At 47.0% G+C, this 24,007-nt stretch overlaps 2 protein-coding genes and 1 long non-coding RNA gene across 3 annotated transcripts in view; 2 read left to right on the forward strand and 1 right to left on the reverse strand.

Annotated features, from left to right (window-relative positions):
- Window positions 1-14,040, forward strand: part of LOC135551555 (atos homolog protein A-like) — a 36,074-nt gene extending 22,034 nt beyond the window's left edge. The window contains 12 exon segments of the mRNA XM_064982766.1: window positions 124-320; window positions 3,025-3,150; window positions 3,337-3,449; window positions 3,452-4,171; window positions 4,174-5,456; window positions 5,723-5,842; window positions 6,147-6,235; window positions 10,508-10,604; window positions 10,709-10,867; window positions 12,092-12,160; window positions 12,796-13,034; window positions 13,195-14,040. Coding sequence (XP_064838838.1) covers window positions 124-320; window positions 3,025-3,150; window positions 3,337-3,449; window positions 3,452-4,171; window positions 4,174-5,456; window positions 5,723-5,842; window positions 6,147-6,235; window positions 10,508-10,604; window positions 10,709-10,867; window positions 12,092-12,160; window positions 12,796-13,034; window positions 13,195-13,348 — 3,366 coding nt within the window. The 3' untranslated portion in view covers window positions 13,349-14,040.
- An 18-nt stretch (window positions 14,041-14,058) lies between these two features.
- LOC135551577 (uncharacterized) lies at window positions 14,059-15,665 on the reverse strand. Its single transcript, XR_010457330.1, has 3 exons — window positions 15,556-15,665; window positions 14,351-14,491; window positions 14,059-14,249 (listed from the first exon to the last, which is right to left on the reverse strand). It is a non-coding gene; the product is annotated as an uncharacterized LOC135551577 (long non-coding RNA).
- Window positions 14,812-20,785, forward strand: LOC135551566 (cAMP-regulated phosphoprotein 19-like). Its single transcript, XM_064982775.1, has 3 exons — window positions 14,812-14,993; window positions 17,744-17,866; window positions 18,015-20,785. Exons 1-3 carry the CDS (start codon window positions 14,943-14,945, stop codon window positions 18,192-18,194), a joined length of 354 nt encoding a protein of 117 aa, XP_064838847.1. The 5' UTR covers window positions 14,812-14,942; the 3' UTR covers window positions 18,195-20,785.
- The last annotated feature ends 3,222 nt before the right edge of the window (window positions 20,786-24,007 follow it).

Below are 24,007 nucleotides of genomic sequence, written 5' to 3' on the forward strand. Positions count from 1 at the left end.
AAACATACACACACAGATAACACACACTTCCCCAGGTAACACACACACTGCTCCACCCAAGTAACACACTGCCTCAGCTAACACACACACACACTTACCCTCCCCTGTATGTGTGTGTTCAAGTGTGTGCAGGCGCGGCGTGTGCGCTCAGAGGTGTGTGTGTTGTGGAGGAACAGTACTCCCATCATGGTGGAGGTGATGCTGCTGCCAGACTGTTGCTATGGAGACGAGAGTCCCCCTAGTGACCCCATCAGTGACCCAGCGATCAAACAAGACGCTCTGCTACTGGAGCGATGGACTCTGCAGCCTGTACCACGACAGTATGTACACACACACACACACACTGCATTCTGTACCACGACAATATACACACACACACCCTGCAGCCTGTACCACAACAGTATGTGTACACACACACACACACACACACACTGCAGCCTGTACCACAACAGTATGTGTACACACACACACACACACTGCAGCCTGTACCACAACAGTATGTGTACACACACACACACACACACACACACTGCAGCCTGTACCGCAACAGTATGTGTACACACACACACACACACACATCCACACTGCAGCCTGTACCACGACAATATACACACGCGCGCACACACACACACACCCTGCAGCCTGTATCACGACAGTATGTAAACGCACACTGCAGCCTGTACCACGACAGTATGTACACACACACACACACACACACACACACACACACACACACACACACCATGCAGCCTGTACCACAGCAGTATGTGTACACACACACACACACCCCTGCAGCCTGTATACACACAGCAGCCTGTACCACGACAATATACACACACGCGCGCACACACACCTGCAGCCTGTATCACGACAGTATATACCACGACAGTATGTACACACACACACACACACACACACACACACACACACACACACACACACACACACTGCAGCTTGTACCACGACAATATACACACACACACCCTGCAGCCTGTACCACAACAGTATGTACACACACACCCTGCAGCCTGTACCACGACAATATACACACGCGCGCACACACACACCCTGCAGCCTGTATCACGACAGTATGTAAACGCACACTGCAGCCTGTACCACGACAGTATGTACACACACACACACACACACACCCCCTGCAGCCTGTATCACGACAGTATACACACACACACACACACACACTGCAGCTTGTACCACGACAATATACACACACACACCCTGCAGCCTGTACCACAACAGTATGTACACACACACCCTGCAGCCTGTACCACGACAATATACACACACACCATGCATTCTGTACCACAACAGTATGTGTACACACACTGCATACTGTACCACGACAATATACACACACACACCCTGCAGCCTGTATCACAACAGTATGTAAACGCACACTGCAGCCTGTACCACGATAGTATGTACACACACACACACACACACACACACACACACACACACACACACACACAACAGTACACACACACACCCTGCAGCCTGTACCACAACATTATGTGTACATGCACACGCACACACACACTGCAGCCTATACCACAACAGTATGTACACACACACACCCTGCAGCCTACACACACACACACACACTGCAGCCTGCACCACTACAATATACACACACACCCTGCAGCCTGCACCACTACAATATACACACACACCCTGCAGCCTGTACCACAACAGTATGTACACACACACACCCTGCAGCCTGTACCACAACAATATGCACACACACACACACAATGCAGTTTGTACCACGACAGTATGTACACACACTGCAGCATGTACCACGACAGTATGTACACACACATCCTGCAGTGTGTACCACAACAGTATGTACACACGACACACACTTTTTGTCAGGATTAGGTTGAGCTAGTGGCACATGCAAAAACTGGAATATTCCACTTTGCCGCCGTATCAAACAGAACTTGTATATACACTACCGTTCAAAAGTTTGGGGTCACTTAGAAAAGTCCTTGTTTTTGAAAGAAAAGCAAAAAAAATTTGTCCATTAAAATAACATCAAATTGATCAGAAATACAGTGTAGATATTGTTAATGTTGTAAAATGACTATTGTAACTATTGGAAATTACAGATTTTTTTTTTTTAATGGAATATCTACATAGGCGTACAGAGGCCCATTTATCAGCAACCATCAGTCCTGTGTTCCAATGGCACGTTGTGTTAGCTAATCCAAGTTTATAATTTTAGAAGGCTAATTGATCATTAGAAAACCCGTTTGCAATTATGTTAGCACAGATGAAAACTGTTCTGATTAAAGAAACAATAAAACTGGCCTTCTTAAGACTAGTCGAGTATCTGGAGCATCAGCATTTGTGAGTTCGATTACAGGCTCAAAATGGCCAGAAATAAGAACTTTCTTTTCTGAAACTCGTCAGTCTATTCTTGTTCTGAGAAATCAAGGCTATTCCATGTGAGAAATTGCCAAGAAACTGAAGATCTGGTACAACTCTGTGGTACAATGCTGTGTACTACTCCCTTCACAGAACAGCGCAAACTGGCTTTAACCAGAATAGAATGAGGAGTTGGAGTCCCCGGTGCACAACTGACCAAGAGGACAAGTACATTAGAGTGTCTAGTTTGACAAACAGACGCCTCACAAGTCCTCAACTGGCAGCTTCATTAAATAGTACCCGCAAAAACCAGTCTCAACAGTGAAGAGGAGACTACAAGATGCTGTCCTTCTAGACAGAGTTCCTCTGCCCAGTGTCTGTGTTTTTGCCCATCTTAATCTTTTCTTTTTATTGGCCAGTCTGAGATATGGCTTTTTCTTTTCAACTCTGCCTAGAAGGCCAGTATCTCGGAGTCGCCTTGAGACTGGTATTGTGCACCGGGGCCTCCCACTCTTTCTATGTTGTATATTTCGAAGACTGACCATGAAAAAAATTGGCATTGGCATCGTTGCTAATGCTAATTTCCTTAGCCAAGTAAAGGCCTGATTCTCTCTCCTCCCCCCTGTCTCTCCCTAGGAGCGGTGATCGGTTTATAGAGGAGAAGACTCTGCTGTTGGCTGTTCGTTCCTACGTCTTCTTCTCCCAGCTCAGTGCCTGGCTCAGTGCTTCTCACGGCATTGTACCCCGAAACATCCTGTATAGGTAATACACACACACACACACCTTCCTCTACAGGTAACACACACAAGAATACACTAAGAACCTCTTAACGACTTCCCCATTATTTTCTATATCGTTACTTAATGTTGATCATAAAATACTTTCCAAAATGAACAAAATAATTTGATGTGATCACAAGTTATAAGCCTGCGTGTTTCTGTCCCACAGGATCAGTGCAGCAGATGAGGAGTGTGTCTGTCAGTTCTCCCAGCCCCCAGCGGAGCACCTGTTCCCTGTCCCTAACGTGTCTCAGAGTGTTGCCCTGAGGCTCAGGGTCCAGTCACTCCCCGTCAGCCCACCTACCCCACCCTGGCCTGTAGCATACACACCGGCCTGACCCTGGCCCCACTCTACAGCAGGACCCCCAGCCTTAAGCCCAACCTCAGCCCTAACCTCTACAGCAAGACACCTAGCCTTAACCCAGGCCTGAACCCTAACCCGCCTCTGTACGAGAGGAGCCACAACTCTAAAGAGAGCCACAACAGAGCGGCTCTGCCTTTCTCTGGCCTCCCCTTCCCCAGTCCTCCCAGTCTCCCCCTGCCCAGTAAGAGAGGCCTGGACCCCACAGACAGCCATGGTCATTCTAGCCAGAATGGATCAGACCTCCCCCAGGTCAATAAGGGGCAGACCTCATCCCCCTACCACCTCCCCCTCTCCCCACGGCCCTCCCCCCACCCCCACAGGAAGCTGTCCTCCACCCTGCCCCTCCCCCCCGGGGGAAAGACTGTCAGGTGGCTCTATGCCCTCACCTCAGACCCCTCCGATGACATCACACACACCACCGAGGATTATGGGAAGGCCGTCAACGGGGCCGAGTGCTCCAAGGGGCGTGGCTCTGAAGCCCTCCGGGCCTTTAAGACTTATTCTTTGGCAGAGCCCCCGCGGTGCCCCTCCCCCAGAACCTCCTCTGAGACCAATCCTCTGATTGGCTCGCTGCTCCAGGAGAGACAGGAAGTCATCGCCCGCATTGCTCAGCGCCTCAACTTCTGCGACCCGACCGCCCCCATCTCCCCCCTGCCCTCTTCACCCCCGACACCCCCACCAAGACCCCTGTCCGGAGCAGTTACCTTGGCAACACCACGCTCAGCAAGACCAAAGAGCCAGAGGGAGCTCCGCCTACTGAGGACACCCCACCCTCCCCTTTCGACACGCCCATTGGCGACACAGCAGCTATTATCAGGGAGACGCTGTCCCCGAAACCTGTTGCCTGCCGCAGACTGAGACTCCCAGAGGACAGAGATGGAGAGAGACTCAGAGACAGAGTCAGGGAGACACTGAGAGACCTGGAGACACAAAGAGACAGAGAGGCATTGAGAGACCGACAGCGAGAGAGAGACCGTAGTCTCTTGTCTCATGCTGTTCAGGACATTACCAGACTGATTCAGGACAGACTGTCTGTCCCCTTTCTGTCCCCAACACACAGCCGCAGCAGCAGCCCGCTACACAAACCACATACACACAGCACACACACGCTGTGCACTGACACACACACCACACACAGAGGTGGCTACAGTCATAGCAGTGGCCACTGCAATGGCTACACACCCAGCCATGACACACACACTCCCTCACACACACCTGCTAGCACAGACAGAGCTGGTGCTCCTCCAGAGACAAACAGTCCAATCAGAGCCCAGAACGGCTGTTCAACACTTGAAGACCCTCAGGTCAGCCCCCGACTCCAAATCCTGCCCCAGTCTTCTTCTCTAGTCATCCCACGGCCTCTACCCCAGCCCCAGTCTTCTCCTCTAGTCATCCCACGGCCTCTACCCCAGCCCCAGTCTTCTCCTCTAGTCATCCCACGGCCTCTACCCCAGCCCCAGTCTTCTCCTCTAGTCATCCCACGGCCTCTACCCCAGCCCCAGTCTCAGGCCTCTCCACTACTCAGCCCCAAGAGTCCCAGGGCCAAGACCTCAAAGAGTTTACACCCCAACCGCCCCCAAGAGGAGCCCAGACCCTCCTCTCCTAAAGACAACATCCTGAGGACCATCCAGACCCTGACAGTGACCCAGACCACCACCCTGACCCAGACTACTGCACAGACCTTGACCACCAAGCTCACCCACACCCAGACCACTGCTCTCATCCAGAACCACATGAAACCTCTGACTCAGTCTCACAACCAGACCCAGACAGTCTCTCGAACTCCACCCTCACGGACTCAGGGCAGCCCTCGAACCCAGCCCTCTAGTCTCCAGGATGAGAACCAGCCCCCTCCAGGTTCCAAGTCCTCCAGCCCCCCCAGTCCTGCTACCACATACCCTGGCACAGAGACCAACAATGTCCTGGTGAGTGTCCCTATAGACAAGCACACCTGATTAGAAAATCACATCACACTGTCATCCATGTGGCTTGTTTTGTCCAACACAAAGAAACTTCAATTAAATAACCTGCCTATGTGAAAGAGGATATTACCACTTTTGGAAAATGTTGATTAACAGTACAAAGACATTTTGAGAAAGGATCTTTGACATAGTGTATTTGGCATTTGTCTAAAATGGTTGTTGAGAATTGCTGTATTAAAGCCAGTGTGTGTTTTTCTTCTTCCCCGTAGCGTTCTCCCTCGCCCCTGAGACCATGTAACAGTCGGAGGAAACACAACCGTCACTTACTGGACTCCACCCTCACCAAGGCCTTCCACCCCTGTACCGGTCTGCCCCTGCTCTCCAGCCCTGTAAGACACGCACACACACAGAGTGTGGAGCCACATGACTCATCTTCTCCTCAATAGTATGAATACTCTGACTAAACTCCTGTTGATGCTGACTAGGTTGTTCATAACAATGGAATCATTTTAAAGTTGTGTGTGTGTTTCATGTGGTGCTTGTTGTTGTTGTTGTTGTTATTATTATTATATACTTGTGTGTGCTGTCATGCTATAGTGTTTAAATTGGGTGTTTTGATGTATATGTTGTCAATAAAGTTTTGTGTACAGTTGTGTGTGTTGTATTATTAAATGTGTGTGTTGTCTCTCTCAGGTTCCTCAGAGGAGAACTCAGACTGGTTACTTTGACCTGGACTCTTCTCTGACCAGCTGTAAAGGACTGCCCTGGACCGCAGGGAAGAGGTACTGATCTCTAACTCACACATCATACACACATTTAGACTGGGATATGTTCCGGGTAGCCCCAAACAACAACATTGACGTTTGTATACGCTGACTCGGTGAGCAAGTTTATTAGCAAGTGCATCGGTGATGTTGTTCCCACTGTGACTATTAAAACCTTCCCTAACCAGAAACCGTGGATTGATAGCAGCATTCGCACAAAACTAAAATCGCCGCGAACCACCGCTATTAATCATGGCAAGACGACTGGAAACATGACCGAATACAAGCAGTGTAGTTATTCCCTCTGCAAGGCAATCAAACAAACAAGCAAAGCGTCAGTACAGAGACAGTAGTCGCAATTCAACGGCTCAAACACAAGACGTATGAGGCAGGGTCATGTCAGCACCGTCGCGGACAACAACGTCTTGTGCCCAGACAAATTAAACAACTTCTTTTCTCGCTTTGAGGTCAATACAGTGCCACTGACACGGCCCGCTACCAAAGCCTGTGGGCTCTCCTTCACCGTGGCCAACATGAGTAAAACATTGAAACGTGTTAACCCTCGCAAGGCTGTCGGCCCAGACGGCATCCCTAGCCACATCCACGAGCATGCGCAGACCAGCTGGCTGGTGTGTTTACGGACATATTCAATCAATCTCTATCCCAGTCTGCTGTCCCCACATGCTTCAAGAGAGCCACCAGTGTTTCTGTTCCCAAGAAAGCGAAGGTAACTGAGCTAAACGACTATCGCCCCAAAGCACTCACTTCTGTCATCATGAAGTGCTTTGAGAGACTAGTCAAGGACCATATCACCTCCACCCTACCTAACAACCTAGACCCACTCCAATTTGCTTACCTCCCCAATAGGTCCACAGACGACCCAATCTCAACCACACTGCACACTGCCCTATCCTATCTGGACAAGAGGAATACCTATGTAAGAATGCTGTTCATTGACTACAGCTCAGCATTCAACATCATAGTACCCTCCAAACTCGTCATTAAGCTCAAGACCTTGGATCTCGACTAGAGGTCGACCGATTAATCGGAATGGCCGATTAATTAGGGCCGATTTCAAGTTTCCATAACAATCGGAAATCTGTATTTTTGGGTGCCGATTTTCATTTTTATTTTTTATATATACCTTTATTTAACTAGGCAAGTCAGTTAAGAACACATTCTTATTTTCAATGACTGCCTAGGAATGGTGGGTTAACTGCCTCGTTCAGGGGCAGAACGACAGATTTTCACCTTGTCATCTCGGGGGATCCAATCTTGCAACCTTACAGTTAACTAGTCCAACGCAATAATGACCTGCCTCTCTCTCGTTGCACTCCACAAGGAGACTTCCTGTTACGCGAATGCAGTAAGCCAAGGTAAGTTGCTAGCTAGCATTAAACTTATCTTATAAAAAACAATCAATCATAATCACTAGTTAACTACACATGGTTGATGATATTACTAGATATTGTCTAGCGTGTCCTGCGTTGCATATAATCTGACTGAGCATACAAGTATCTGACTGAGTGGTGGTAGGCAGAAGCAGGCGTGTAAACATTAATTCAAACAGCACATTTGTGCGTTTTGCCAGCAGCCCTTCGTTGTGCGTCAAACATTGCACTGTTTATGACTTCAAGCCTATCAACTCCCGAGATGAGGCTGGTGTAACCGAAGTGAAATGGCTAGCTAGTTAGCGCGCGCTAATAGTGTTTCAAACGTCACTCGCTCTGAGCCTTCTAGCAGTTGTTCCCCTTGCTCTGCATGGGTAACGCTGCTTCGATGGTGGCTGTTGTCGTTGTGTTGCTGGTTCGAGCCCAGGGAGGAGCGAGGAGAGGGACGGAAGCTATACTGTTACACTGGCAATACTAAAGTGCCTATAAGAACATCCAATAGTCAAAGGTTAAGGAAATACTAATGGTATAGAGGGAAATAGTCGTATAATTCCTATTATAACTACAACCTAAAACTTCTTACCTGGGAATATTGAAGACTCATGTTAAAAGGAACCACCATCTTTCATATGTTCTCATGATGTTCTGAGCAAGGAACTGAAATGTTAGCTTTCTTACATAGCACATATTGCACTTTTACTTTCTTTGTTTTTGCATTATTTAAACCAAATTGAACATATTTCATTATTTACTTGAGGCTAAATTGATTTTATTTATGTTTTATATTAAGTTAAAATAAGTGTTCATTCAGTATTGTTGTAATTGTCAGTATTACAAAGAAAATTTCAAAAATCAGCCGATTATTCGTATCGGCTTTTTTTGGGTCCTCCAATAATCGGTATCGGTGTTGAAAAATCATAATCGGTCGACCTCTAGTCTCGAACCCGCCCTGTGCAACTGGGTCCTGGACTTTCCGACGGGCTGCCCCCAGGTGGTGAGGGTAGGTAACAACATCTCCACCCCGCTGATCCTCAACACTGGGGCCCCACGAGGGTGCATTCTCAGCCCTCTCCTGTACTCCCTGTTCACCCATGACTGCGTGGCCATGCACGCCTCCAACTCAATCATCACGTTTGCAGACGACACTACAGTGGTAGGCTTGATTACCAACAACAACGAGACGGCCTACAGAGAGGTGGTGAGGGCCCTCGGAGTGTGGTGTCAGGAAAGTAACCTCACACTCAATGTCAACAAAACAAAAGAGATGATCATGGACTTCAGGAAACAGCAGAGGGAGCAGCCCCCCCATCCACATCGAAGGGACAGTAGTGGAGAAGGTGGGAAGTTTTAAGTTCCTCGGCGTACACATCACAGACAAACTGAAATGGTCCAGCCACACAAGACAGCATGGTGAAGGAGGTGCAACAGTGCCTCTTCAACCTCAGGAGGTTGAAAAAATGTGGCTGGTCACCTAAAACATTCACAAACTTTTACAGATGCACAATCGAGAGCATCCTGTCAGGCTGTATCACCGCCTGGTATGGCAACTGCAGAGGTTAGTGCGGTCTGCACAACGCATCACCGGGAGCAAACTACCTGCCCTCCAGGACACCTAAAGCACCCAATTTCACAGGAAGGACAAAAAGATCATCAAGAACATAAACCACCCGAGCCACGGCCTGTTCACCCCGCTATCATCCAGAAGGCGAGGTCAATACAGGTGCAACAAAGTTGGGACCGAGAGACTGAAAAACAGCTTCTATCTCAAAGCCATCAGACTGTTAAACACCCATCATTAACATAGAGAGGCTGCTGTCAACATACAGACTCAAATCTCTGGCCACTTTAATAAATGGATTCAATAAAGGTATCATTAGTCACTTTAAATAACACCATTTTAATCATGTTTACACATCCTACATTACTCATCTTATATGTATACACTGTACTCTATACCATCTACTGCATCTTGCCTAAGCCGCACGGCCATCGCTCATCCATATATTTATATGTACATATTCTTATTCCATCCCTTTACATTTGTGTGTATAAGGTAGTCGCTGGGAATTTGTTAGATTACTTGTTAGATATTACTGCACTGTCAGAACTAGAAGCACAAGCATTTCGCTACTCTCACATTTAACATCTGCTAACCATGTGTATGTGACCAATAAAGTCTGATTTGATTTAGACTCATCATGTACACAACGTAGATCCATGGTCAGATTTAGGTCCTTAATAACCTTGTCCTCAAACTCAATTGCTACCACTTAGAGGTTCAATAGAGAGCAAGCTGACTGGTAGGTGAGATTATGTTCTTACTAGACATCAGTGTTCAGTCAGTCCAGGCCTGTACTGTACTGTAGCCCTGTCCTGTCCTCACACTGCCACCTGCTGTTCTGGCGGCTGTATTGCTAGTACTGTTGCTACTGGCCTGACACTGAGGCTCAACTCAAAATGGCAGCTGTACACAGCTCTACAGTCAGAGGCCCTCTCTGCTCTGATCTGGCCGCTGGGTTACTGTGTGGATTAGGGATTAGAGGTCCGTTTGACCGGGGATGATGCTTCGACATACATAGCTGATTAAGGTTTGATAGTGTTTGAATATACAGTATTAGTCATGTTGAATCATAAATTCAGATTTAGACTGCATGACAGCAATCCATGCTTGGGTTTAGCTTTCCTGGCACTGTTTCCAAATAGTAATATTTTAGCATTTGTGGCACAAATCCCATTCAAGTCATGGGACTGATATTAGCATATTTCGTGCATGTCCAAATCATCCGAGGGCTGCAGGGTCTGCAAGCCATCTCTAATTCTCATGATTCAACAAATGAATCAATCCACCAATGTGTGTGTGAACACGTTTTTAACCCTCTCTGTGTGTTCTGTTGTGAAGGGTGTGTGTGAAGAGAGTGGAGGAGTCAGAAGAACCTCAGCCGCTGTTCAGTGCCAGTGCTCCACCTGCCAGCCTCAGTCTACTGGGCAACTTTGAGGTACCTCACTCACTCACTCACTCACTCACTCACTCACTCACTCACTCACTCACGTCACATAAGTGTACATGCATTGTATGACCTAAAGCATATGTATGTTACAGGAGTGTGTGTTGAACTACCGCCTGGAGCCGTTGGGGTCGGTGGAGGGTTTCATGGCCGAGGTGGGTGCTTCCGGAACCTTCTGCCCCAGTCACATGACCTTCCCCGTTGACGTTTCCTTCTACAGCGTCTCTGACGACAACGCACCCTCGCCATACATGGTGAGACAAACCTACAGTACATACACAGACATATTATATATATCCCCCACACACTTTTATATACCCTGAACAAAAATATAAATGCAACAATTTAAAAGATTTTACTGAGCTACAGTTCATATAAGGTAATCAGTCAATTGAAATAAATGAATTAGGCCCTACACTATGGTTTTCACATGACTGAAAAAGCAGTCAGTATCTGGTGTGACCACCATTTGCCTCATGCAGCGACACATCTCCTTCACATAGAGTTAATCAGGCCGTTGATTGTGGCCTGTGGAATGTTGTCCCACACCTCTACAATGGTTGTGCAAAGGTGCTGGATATTGGCGGGAACTGGAACACGCTCTTGTACACGTTGATCCAGAGCCTCCCAAACATGCTCGATGGGTGACATGTCTGGTGAGTATGCAGGCCATGGAAGAACTGGGACATTTTCAGCTTCCAGGAGTTGTGTACAGATCCTTGCGACATGGGGCCGTGCATTATCATGCTGAAACATGAGATGAATGGCACAACAATAAGTCTCAGGATCTCGTCATGATATCTCTGTGCATTCAAATTTGCCATTGATAACATCCAATTGTGTTCGTTGTCGGTCGCTTATGTCTGTCCATACCATAACCCCACCACCATGGGGCACACTGTTCACAACATTGACATCAGCAAACCGCTCACCTACACAACCACCATACACATAGTCTGTGGTTGTGAGGCCGGTTGGACTTACTGCCAAATTCTCTAAAATGACGTTGGAGGAGGCTTATGGGAGCGAAATTCATTTTTAATTCTCTGGCAGCAGCTCTGGTGGACATTCCTGCAGTCAGACATCTGTGGCATTGTGTTGTGTGACAAAACTGCACATTTTAGTGGCCTTTTATTGTCCCCAGCACAAGGTCCACCTGTGTAATAATCATTATTTTTAATCAGCTTCTTGATATGCCACACATGTCAGGTGAATGGATTATCATGGAAAAGGAGAAATGCTCACTAACAGGGATGTACACAAATTTGTGCGCAAGATTTGAGAGAAATTAGCTTTCTGTGTCTGGAAAATTTCTGAATTATTTTATTTCAGCTCATGGAACATGGGGTAAAACACTTTACATGTTGTGTTTTATATTTCTGTTATATATAATATATATATATATATATATATATATGCACACACTTACTGCTCACAGTGCAGATCAATATTAATAGTGTGTGTTGTTTTTGCTACAGGGAGTCATCAACCTGGAGACTTTGGGTAAACGGGGCTACCGCGTCCCTCCATCAGGAACCATTCAAGTGGTGAGGACAGATTTTCTCTCTGTGGATTATACACATGGAAGACTTTTGTTTAAATGTGTGTGCATGCGTGTCACTGTTGCTGACATAATAACTCCAGACAGAGAGAACAAAGGAAAGATGCTCCCGTTCCAGCAGAGTTAGGAGAGGGAGACCTTAAGTGGGGACAGAGAGAAGTACACTACTGTAGTGTGTTAACCCCTTCTCTTTTCCTCTCTCCCGCCCACTTTCTCTCTCTCCTCTGCTCTCTCTCTCTCTCCCACCCACTTTCTCTCTCTCTCCTGCCCTCTCTCTCGCTCTCTCCCGCCCACTTTCTCTCTCTCCTGCCCTCTCTCCCGCCCACTTTCTCTCTCTCCTGCCCTCTCTCTCCCTCTCTCTCTCTCTCTTGCCCTCCCTCTCTCTCTCTCTCTCTCTCTTGCCCTCTATCTCTCTCTCTCTCTTTTCTCTCTCTTGCTCCTCTTTTTCTCTCTTGCCCTCTCTCTCTCTCTCTCTCTCTGCCCTCTCTCTCTCTCTCTCTCTCTCTCTCTTGCCCTCTCTCTCTCTCTCTCTCTCTCTCTTGCCCTCTCTCTCTCTCTCTCTCTTGCCCTCTCTCTCTCTCTCTCTCTCGCTCTCTCTCTCTTGCCCTCTCTCTCTCCCAGACCTTATTTAACCCCAATAAGACGGTGGTGAAGATGTTTGTGGTGGTGTATGACCTGAGAGCCATGCCTGCCGGCCACCAGACCTTCCTCCGTCAGAGGACCTTTTCTGTCCCCGTTCGACGGGACAGCACACATTCACACAAACACAGCAGCCCAGACAACACACACACACCCGGCAGCAGCAGGAAAGCCCTCTCCCTCGGCCAGGAACGCATCCTGCGCTACCTCATTCACCTGAGGTAAGAAAGACGCCTGGCTCAGCTGACCTGTCAATCACATCTCACCTGTCAGTCAAATAGATGCCCTGTTAGTCAAGACTGGACAGAAGACCAAACTGAACAGGAAAACATTGTACTGGCACTAATCTAGCTCTTTCTTCACACCTCCCCCCCAATCCAGGTTCCAGACCTCCAGGTCAGGTAAAGTGTACCTCCACAGGGATATCAGACTGCTTTTCAGTAGGAAGTCTATGGAGGTAGACAGTGGAGCGGCCTACGAACTCAAGTCCTACACAGAGTCCCCAGCTGACCCAGCCTTCTCCCCGCGCTGCTGACACACACACACACACACACACTCCTCTATCTGCACTGACACACACACACACACTCCTCTATCTGCACTGACACACACACACACTCCTCTAACTACACTGACGTATACACGCACACCCAGAGAGCTGGGCTCAGAGCGTTCTCGTGTGGAACAGTCCAGACAGGCTTCGTCCCAGATACCTAAGGCCTGGAGATTTTGCTGACCATGAACAACTCCTGGCCCTACAGAACCCTGCTGTTTTCTGTGACGCTCAAACACGTACTTATACATGTAGAAAATGTATTAAAGACATGCTAAAACACACATCAAAAACACGTTAGCGACCATGGACCACTGACTGACCAGAACAAGCAATCAAGAGACTGAGAAAATTACAAGACGACATTGAAAAAGCGCACTGTATATTTCCACGACTGGAAATCAAAAGGAGTAATATTCAGTTTTTTTTGTACTGTTACAAAAACAAATCTTTAAAGTGTTGCAATAGAGAGTAACATGTAGTGTTTAGTGTTTACATAATTTTCTTTGTTTACCATCAGTTATTTAATATTTAAATGAATATTTCAGTTACTGCTTATGTGACATCTATCATCCTCAGCATTAGGATCTAGTGCAAAACTCTGTAAATCATAATGTGTATTTTTGACATTAACTCAGATCTGAAAATATATCTTAAAGCAATCTTGAAAGCTGCATTGTGTCTGTGTGCCTTTTATTTTGAGTGTTTTGGAACAACTGAGGTCCATGTCATGTCGACTGATGTAAAACATATCATGTCCTTATACATATGATAAAGATGATATGAAAATGAGTCAGTATTTCTACAGTGGTATAAAATGACTGTAAGTCCTCATTGGTCATAGCAGGTTGGTCCTGGGGTCAGATGTACATGATCAAGTGGCCTGTGGAGAAGACAAAATACACACTGAGGAGCCACATTCAAATCCTTGTCAATTAAATAACACTTTTTCTGTCTGAAAATCACTAATATATGTAACCTGACCCTTCTTTCTTAGTGTAGGCCTACTGCTGCAGGCTTCAACTGCCAAGAGGTCATGGCACAGGTGGTGGCCACGCTCCATAACCACAGAGTCACTGGTTCAGCTCTGGCAGTTCCCCCACAATCACTGGCCTTCAATATAACCTATGGATCATGGTCCATCAAAGGAAGAATGTGTATAATTTAGCTTATTTCATGACATTGGACTTGATGACCAAAGCCTTCTGATGCAGTCCATTATCATTACAGCAAGAAAACGACATTTACCATCATGCAATATACTGGGAAACACCACTTCAAATTTGATGTCAAATTTTTTTTGTGGTGAATATCGGTTGCATGAATTAAGTCGAGTAAAGTTGATGCTCAACAAAAGGCTCTACTTTTGTCTTGCTCAAATATCAAGCGACAGTTTTTAGAGGAAGATGGATGAGCGCGCCTCTGCTGAAGAATGACGTCAGATCGGGCAGACATATTTGTGCGGGCTGATAGTTAACGGTCGGACGGATTCGTATGGGGAGAGGAAGCCAGGGCAAGGATTTAGTTCAGATTGTGTTTACTTCTCGACTTTGCCAGGGATCGAGGTTACATTGAAATGTCGGAGGAAATTGAGGGGACAAAGACGACGGTGGTGAATGACCAGAATGTACGTTTATTTGCCTTAAACACAACCACTTGCTAACCAACGACAGTCAAGCTGCACTGCAATGCACACTATCATATGATATGGCAGGTTTTTAGCTAACATTAGCTACTGTAACGTCGTTAGCCTTAATCCTTTCTAACTAGCAAACCTTGATTATCAACAATACCAGTTTGCTTAATAAATGCCAAGTGGTATCACATCAAGTTGTTTTCCATAACTATTTGCAGTCGTAGCTAGCAGGGATTTTCGATATTAAGCTATCGTTAACTAAGGTCGGATATCAACGCGGTAGCTAGCTTCGACAGTTAACGTTAGCTGCCCACAACGTTAACTAATCAAGTCATGATTATTTATTAAGTACAAGCAGAACAAATACCCCAATTGTTGTTTTTCCTGAAGTAATAACCAACGTTAGTTAATTGACTTGCTTGTTGGATATTGACCTAACGAGTTAACGTTAAATATGTCGGTTTGTGTCTATTTTAGCAGCTTGCTAACAAACATCATTGGCACATTAACCAGCTAGTTTTAACCACATTAACCAACAAGTGATATGACTTACTGCCCACCACCATCAAAGCCATCGAACGTTAGTGAAGTTATGTTGCTTTCATTGGCTTGACCACTGTGTCTACTCTAAAGAAGGCAGTCTGGCTGTCTGTCAACAGTGACTCGCCCCTCGCTGTACAGTAGGCCAGTGGTTGTTTTGTCCTTAGCTAGGTAGCTAACTAGCTAAACTCAGCAAAAAAAAAAGAAATGTCCTCTCACTGTCAACTGCGTTTATTTTCAGCAAACTTAACATGTGTTAATATTTGTATGAACATATCAAGATTCAACAACTGATACATAAACTGAACAAGTTCCACAGACATGTGACTAACAGAAATTGAATAATGTGTCCCTGAACAAAGGGGGGGGGGGGGGTCAAATTGACAGTCAGTATCTGGTGTGGCCACCAGCTGCATTAAGTACTGCAGTGCATCTCCTCCTCATGGACTGCACCAGATTTGCCAGTTCTTGCTGTGAGATGTTACCCCACTCTTCCACCAAGGCACCTGCAAGTTCCTGGACATTTCCAACAGGTCCCAGTCTTGCTTAATGGGATTGAGATCCGGACTCTTCGCTGGCCATGGCAGAACACTGATATTCATGTTTTGAAGGAAACCATGCACAGAACGAGCAGTATGGCTGGTGGTATTGTTATGCTGGAGGGTCATTTCAGGATGAGCCTACAGGAAAGGTACCACATGAGGGAGGAGGATGTCTTCCCTGTAACGCACAGCGTTGAGATTGCCTGCAATGACAACAAGCTCAGTCCAATGATGCTGTGACACACCGCCCCAGACCATGACCAACCCTCCACATCGATCCCTCGCCAGAGTACAGGCCTCAGTGTAATGCTCAGCCCTTCGATGATAAACCCAAATCTGACCATCGCCCCTGGTGAGACGAAGCCCGCGACTCGTCAGTGAAGAGCACTTTTTGCCAGTCCTGCGACAGTGGGTTTGTGCCCATAGGTGACGTTGTTGGCTACAAGTCCAGCATCTCTCAGTGTACTGTGGACAGTCTGAGCACTGATGGAGGGGTTGTGCATTCCTGGTGTAACTCAGGCAGTTGTTGTTGCCATCCTGTACCTGTCCCGCAGGTGTGGTGATCAGCTGTACCGATCCTGTGCAGGTGTTGTTACACGTGGTCTGCCACTGCGAGGACGATCAGGTGTCCGTCCTGTCTCCCTGTAGCGCTGTCTTAGGTGTCTCACAGTACGGACATTGCAATTTATTGCCCTGGCCACATCTGCAGTCCTCATGCCTCCTTGTAGCATGCCTAAGGCACGTTCACGCAGATGAGCAGGGACCCTGGGCATCTTTCTTTTGGTGTTTTTCAGAGTCCGTAGAAAGGCCTCTTTTTAGTGTCCTAAGTTTTCATAACTGTGACCATGATTGCCTACCGTCTGTAAGCTGTTAGTGTCTTAACGACCGTTCCACAGCTCCATGTTCATTAATTGTTTATGGTTTATTGAACAAGCATGGGAAACGGTGTTTCAAACCCTTTATAATGAAGATCTGTGAAGTTATTTGGATTTTTATGAATTATCTTTGAAAGACAGGGTCCTGAAAAAGGGACGTTTCTTTTTTTTTGCAGAGTTTGTCAATTAGATGACAACCTGACGTCTCTGTGACTATCTGTGAGAACATTAGGAACACCTTACAAAAATTGAGTCGCACCCCCTTTTGCCCTCATAACAGCCTCAATTCGTTGGGGTATGGACTACAAGGTGTGGAAAGCATTCCACAGGGATGGTGGCCCATGTTGACTCCAATGCTTCCCACAGTTGTCAAGTTGGCTGGATGTCATTTGTGTGGTGGACCATTCTTAATTCACATGGGCAAACAGTTGGGTGTGAAAACCCAGCAGCGTTGCAGTTTTTAGCACAATTTAACCAGGCGCTCTAGACTAGAGCGTCCATAGGATCTGTACAGCAGGCTGAAAGCTTGACTTCCCTACCAGTAGTAACAGCCCTGCTCCCTCCGCATGTGTTGTCCATGTGGGTGGCGTATGTGTTGTGCAGGTGTTTTCAGGAGATGATGTGACAGACCACAGTGTGCTTGCTTAGCATAGCTTTGGGTACATTGTCCGTACAATGGCTCGAACCCTGGGCACAATGCCTTGCAAACACGTGACCGCACGCTTGACAATGCCTTTAGCCAGCTGCGCCACAGAAAAGCTTTCAATTGTTGTTTGGGTTTCAGGAGATGGACGACAAGGTGACCAGTCCAGAGAAGGTTGAGGAGGCCAAGTTGAAGGCTCGCTACCCAAACCTGGGGCACAAACCTGGAGGCTCCGACCTGCTACGCAAACGCCTGACCAAGGGGGTGAGTCCACAGCCCTACCTACTGCCCTACCTTCTCTCCTAACCTATCTCCACAAGCCCACAGTTGTGTTCTCTCTCTCAGCATCAATTAGACTATGTATTTTTTTTTAAATACAGCTTGTTTTAAGTTGAACATTCTCTCTCTGCAGCAAAAGTATTTTGACTCTGGGGACTACAACATGGCCAAGGCCAAGGTGAAGAACAAGCAGCTTCCTGCAGCCACGTCAGAGAAGAGCGGAGGAGGAGAGATCACAGGAGACCATATCCCCACACCTCAGGACCTGCCTCAGAGGAAACCTTCCCTGGTGGCCAGCAAACTGGCCGGCTGATACACACACTGTCCTGTCTCTAACCCTGTCAATACTCCTAACAATCACCCTGCTACACCTGTTCCTGTCTCACTACCTCTCCCCCATCTACTTCTGCCCCAGCGAGACCCTTCCCCGGTGGCCAGCAAACTGGCACACACCTCTAACCGCCTGTCCCTGGTTCTGTCCCTGGTTCTGTCCCTCATCCTCTTCACCCAGTCCTCTCTGCTTCCCCTCACCTTCCACTCTGTTATGGCTCCCTCTTCTTCCTGCTCTTCCTCCCCTCTGTTCTTGTTTATTTTCTATTCTCATGTAAAAATACACTGAAAGCAAGGATGAGGATGTGTAGAAGGGGGAGAGAGGGAGGACTGGGATGACTCCACTACAGGAGGAGACTTTAAAGATGACCACAACTCTGTGTCCCAGATGACACCCTATCCCCTATATGGGCCCTGGTCAAAAGTACAGTGTACAAAACATTAGGAACACTTTCCTAATATTGAGTTGCACCCCCTTTGCCCTCAGAACAGCCTCAATTTGTTGGGGCATGGACTCTACAAGGTGTCGAAAGCGTTCCACAGGGATGCTGGCTCATGTTGACTCCAATGCTTCTCACAGTTGTCAAGTTGGCTGGATATCTTTTGGGTGGTGAACCATTATTGAGACACACAGGAAACTGTTGAATGTGACAAATCCAGCAGTGTTGCAGTTCTTGACACACTCAAACTGGCACCTACTACCATATCCCGATCAAAGGCACCTAAATCTGTCTCCCTCTGAATGGCACACATACAGAATCTGTCTCAAGTCTCCACAATCCTTCTTTAACCGGTCTCTAATCATTCATCTACACTGATTTGAATTGGATTTAACAAGTGACATCAATAAGGAATCATAGCATTCACCTGATCAGTCTATCATGGAAAGAGCAGGTGTTCATAATGTTTTGTACACTTGTGTATTTAGGGAATAGCGTGCCATTTTGGATGCACACCCGGAGAGTCTGTAACATAGGAGGGAGGAGGGCCCAGACCGGAGCCACAGAGAGTCTGAAATGGCACACTATTCCCTATGCAGTACACTACTATCAACCAGTGCCCTATGTGGCTGCCCTTTGTCCATCTGGCCCAAAACGGTTAAACTACATAGGGCATAGTGATCCATTTGGGACAGGCAGACGGTCTCTGGTCCAGAGGATTGAATGTCGTCTCCAGTCCTGTTAGCTGATTGTGTAAATATTTCTAGTTGTGTTGGAGAGGAGTGAGGCTGAAGTCAGCCTTTTAGAATGTTTTAACATAGAATATTATGATTTACCAAACACGTTGGTGTTATGTCGTCATCTAAATTATGCTCTAATGTGCTTGAGTGATTGAATATAACCTTGATAATGACTGGCCAGAACCTCTCACTGCTGCTGTTCTGTTTTAAAGGCTACCTTTTTGTCACAAATGGCAACCTAATTCATTACATAGTGCACCACTTTTAAACAGGGTCCAAAGGGGCTCTGGTGGTGAGAAGTAGTGCATTTTATAGGGAATCTCCAATCATACCCTTCTTTCTGTGTAGTGAACTACATTACACCCACTGCCACATAGGACTCTAGTCAAAAGTAGTGCACTATTGGTGAGTTTCCAATGAGGATTTACCCCAGTGTTTTACCAAAATACTCAGACTTTTCTGTTTCCATCTACCCGGGTCGGCACCCGTGTCTCACTGGGCCATGGCTCCAGTGGACCTGTTCTGACTTGGAGCCAAGCCCAGCCCATGGCTAACTATGAACTTTAACACCTTCTCACAAAGCTACTGTCAAGAATGATATGGAGGTTGTTGATTCTGCCTGCCCCAAGTCTTTAGCATCAACCTCCTGATTACACTCGAGCTTTACATTAAAACACTGATGACCCACTAGTGTGAGTAAGTCTCAATGGAAAAGCACCAACATGTATGGCCCCATGAAACCTCCTGACCAGGAAAAACTCTTGACCCTATTTGTAACCTCTGGTTTCAGACCAGAGGGAGGGGTGAATGTCACAGGTTTTTGGTGGCCCCTTTAGTTGGGGAGGATGTGCTTGTGGTAATGGCTGGAGTAGAATGGTATCAAACACATGGTTTTCATGTGTTTGATGCCATTCCCTTTACTCTGTTCCATCCATTATGAGCCGTCCTCCCCTCAGCAGCCTCCAGTGGTGAATGTAGATGTAACAGCTGGATGATGTGACCGGGGTGCTAAAGACATCTTCATTTAGCTCCAAATGTTTTGGCCTCACACACACTCATTCATCTCTCACACACAGACACACTCCTCTACACCCCAACTCTCTCACATATACACACTCATTCCCACTCTCCTTCTTTCTCTCACACACACTCCCTCATACACACCTACCCCCTTTGGCCAACATATCTTTACAGATCTCAGTCACACCCTATTCCCTATATAGTGCTCTACTGTATATATGCACAGGCCAATCCACTAATGGGGGTGTGGTCATCAAGGGTCTGAAGCTGAAGGACTGAATAGTTAAGGTGTGTGTATATGACTGCCCCCATCCACAACCCCCCCTGTCACTTTGTGCCATTTTGTTTTGTAAATAAAATAGTTTTGCACAAATGGCTGTTGGGTGTTTGATGACTGACTCCATGCATTGACAGGTCATACAATCTATGAAGGATTGTATACAAAGGAATTCTGTATGAAAATGTAGAGGCCAGTTAGTATTAGATGAGGGATGACACCAGCAGAGCTGAAGCACCAAGATCAAAATGTATATAAATAATCTGGATTTATCTCCCACTTAAAACACGCAAGCTCTGGCCGAAGACTGACAGACCCTAGTAGAAGAAGATTGTTGCAGTTTTATGTCCCATTTGGGACGAAGAGGGCTAAATTATCAGGCCTATGGCACATGGCAACCAGGGTTGTATTCATTAGTCGGATTCTGTTGAAAAAAGTTTAGTCTGTTGCAATCCAAACGGAAAACGTTTGGCTTCGAACATGAGTTTCTGTTGAACAAATTGAGGTAGGTTCCTCCCCGTTTCGTTCTGTTTGCTTCCGTTTGGCTCATATAGTAAACAGACTTAACGTTTTGCAAAGGGATCTGACAAGCAGGCTTCTAACCAGCGATGTCGCCTCTTGGCCACAGCGGAGCGCTGTTTAGCCATGTTTCCGAGCCCATGGCAACAACCGCGTTTTACTGAATCATTTTATCCATCATCAATTCCCACAATGCTCCGAGAGATGCCAAAATATTGAGGTTTTCTAGGTATGATGGCGCTAGGTGTTGTACACTAAAAAGAGAGTAGCCTAAAACCTGGAGGGACTTTTATTAACTGCGAGGAAAAAACGGAGCGGCGAACTACTGATGTTCAAATCGAGCTGCTGAGATTCATGGAAAAAGGACACGACAGCTCCACCAGTATGGCAGCGTCAGAGCTGTACACAAAGGTAATAGAACCAACGTAATCGGTATTTGCTTTGCCTTGTGCGTTTATAGCGTTTCTGCAGCGCTTTTTTAATGAGAACAAAGCAAAGAGCTTGTTTGTAATCATTCCTTCGTTGATGGCGGGAATGAATGAGAGACAAGTCTTTAAACCAAACATCGAGATTGACAGGTCACAAAGCCTCGAACAACGCACAGGAGGTGATTTTCAAACCAGTGCGTGGTTTTTTGAACGTATGAAAAGTGTTTGAAGCAGGGTCCTACAGCAATACACTACATATAGGTTGACATGCAGTAGCCTATGACTGAGTGAAGGCGCCTTCTATATTTAGCTCTCTGCTGGGTTAAAATGGGTGCAGCAGAGGCAGCTCAGCTGACAAAGCGCCGAGGCTATGGGTTCTGCGATTCGGCCTCTGTCTCTGCCCTTCATAGCCCCCCGCTCAGAATGACCGTCAATTTAAATGTTTTATTATTCGGCTTAATGTCAGGTCGCGGTTGATGCACTTTTAAAAATACGATTTTTATTTTAGTATACATATAGCATCGCACTGGTAACGATGGAGAATGGTGATTTTTTTGACCTACATAAATCATGTTATTTTGTCAACCTGCACAGTGATGTTTGTTATTGTGTTTTATAAATGCTGTTTATTTGATCTCGAGACTGGGATTCGGTTTGGGTACGGAGGAGAGAGGAATGATGCTGATACAAGTGGTGACGCCACGGGCCCCGTTTACGTCACCGCGATTTGTTTTGAGATTTTTGTCCCCTTTTTGCATCCATGACCATGTTCAGTATGCAAACGTAGATAGAAATATCACAAATAGAGCTGACGTTATTCCGTATTCTACAAGTCAGCCATGCACGTTTGTTTTACATTGGATATTTCTAGCTGACAGTTCTAAACTTTGCATCCAGCTGAACGAAGGTTACTTATGTAACCACGGTTATGTGAACTATATGGATCACTCTAATATATTGGTATCACTCCGCGGCGGAGGGATTCATCCGAGGTGAGGATTTACTCCTGTGTACACCTGTGTCACGGCTGGGGTCTGCCTCTATATATAGTCCCCATGGCCGCTACACACGTTTTCTCTACATCATTTTTGAGGCGCCTCTAGCACCGTAGAGGATTTGAGTGATCCATGTAGTTCACATAACTGTGGTTACATACGTAACCTTTGTTATGTTTCACTATATTGGATCACTACAATATACTGGTATACCCGTAACAGATTAGTCGGTGCTAGAGGGACCTGGCCAGCCAGCGGCAAAGTCCCAGCGCGGGACCGAAACACAGGGGCCGTCAATGTGGAGGGGGGTCCCGGCACAGTCCCCGAACGGGGAGGCGATGCCCAGGACCGCTGAACCAACTGTAGAGGGAGGTGCCACATTTACCCGATAGTACCTAGCAAAGGTGCAAGAGGAAGCCCAGCTGGGCGCAGCACAGATATCAGCAAGGGGCACTCCTCTCAGTAGAGCCCAGGACACAGCCACATCTCGTGTTGAATGTGCCACCACAGATCCCAGCACTGGCCTGCCAGCCAGGCGGTATGTTGTCGTAATCGTGCCCATGATCCAGTGAGACAAAGAGCTGGTCTGTTCTCACAGGGCACAGCATGCCGGAGGGAGGTCCAGACTCATCCCGCCACTGCCGGGAGGGTCGTAAGGAGACGGGATAAAAAGAGATGTTCACATGCCTGTCTGACAGAACCTTCGGGAGGAATGAAGGGCTGGGGTGGAGAGGGTCCATCCGGTAGCACTCAGAACTTACCGAAAGAGCATGGAGCTCACCCACCCTCTTCATGGAAGTAATCGGTACCAAGAAAACCACCTTCATAGAGAGGTGTTGCAGTGAGGCAGACTCCAACTGTTCAAAAGGTGGCTTTGCCAAAGTTGCCAACACCACATCTAGATCCCAGCTTGCTGTTGAGCGGGTCCTAACTGGACTCCGGCAACGAACCCCCTTCATAAACCTGGAGACCAAGAGATGGCGCCCCACTGGCTTGTCCATCCACCCCGAATGACAGGCAGATATAGCGGCCAAATACCCTCTGTGTGGAGGCCGCCAAGCCCTCATCCAAACGAGACTGCATGTATTGGAAGACATACTGCACCCCGCATGACTCGGGCACAACCTCAATACCAGTGCACCAAGAGCAGGACAACCGCCAGCGAAACTGGTATGCTGTGGTTATAACCAGCGCCCTTGCCCTCTGCATGGTGTTCATTACACTCTCCTGTAGTCCTAACATAGACCATTGGTGCCGTTCAGTGGCCAAGCCCACAGACTGAGGCGGTGTGGCCTCGGATGTCACAGAGTCCCCCCAACCTGAGACAGCAGGTCCGGTCTCAGGGGAAGTTACCAAGGTGTCCCAGACAACAGGGAC

The sequence above is a fragment of the Oncorhynchus masou genome, chromosome 1 (assembly GCF_036934945.1).
Source record: "Oncorhynchus masou masou isolate Uvic2021 chromosome 1, UVic_Omas_1.1, whole genome shotgun sequence".
NCBI lineage: Eukaryota > Metazoa > Chordata > Actinopteri > Salmoniformes > Salmonidae > Oncorhynchus > Oncorhynchus masou.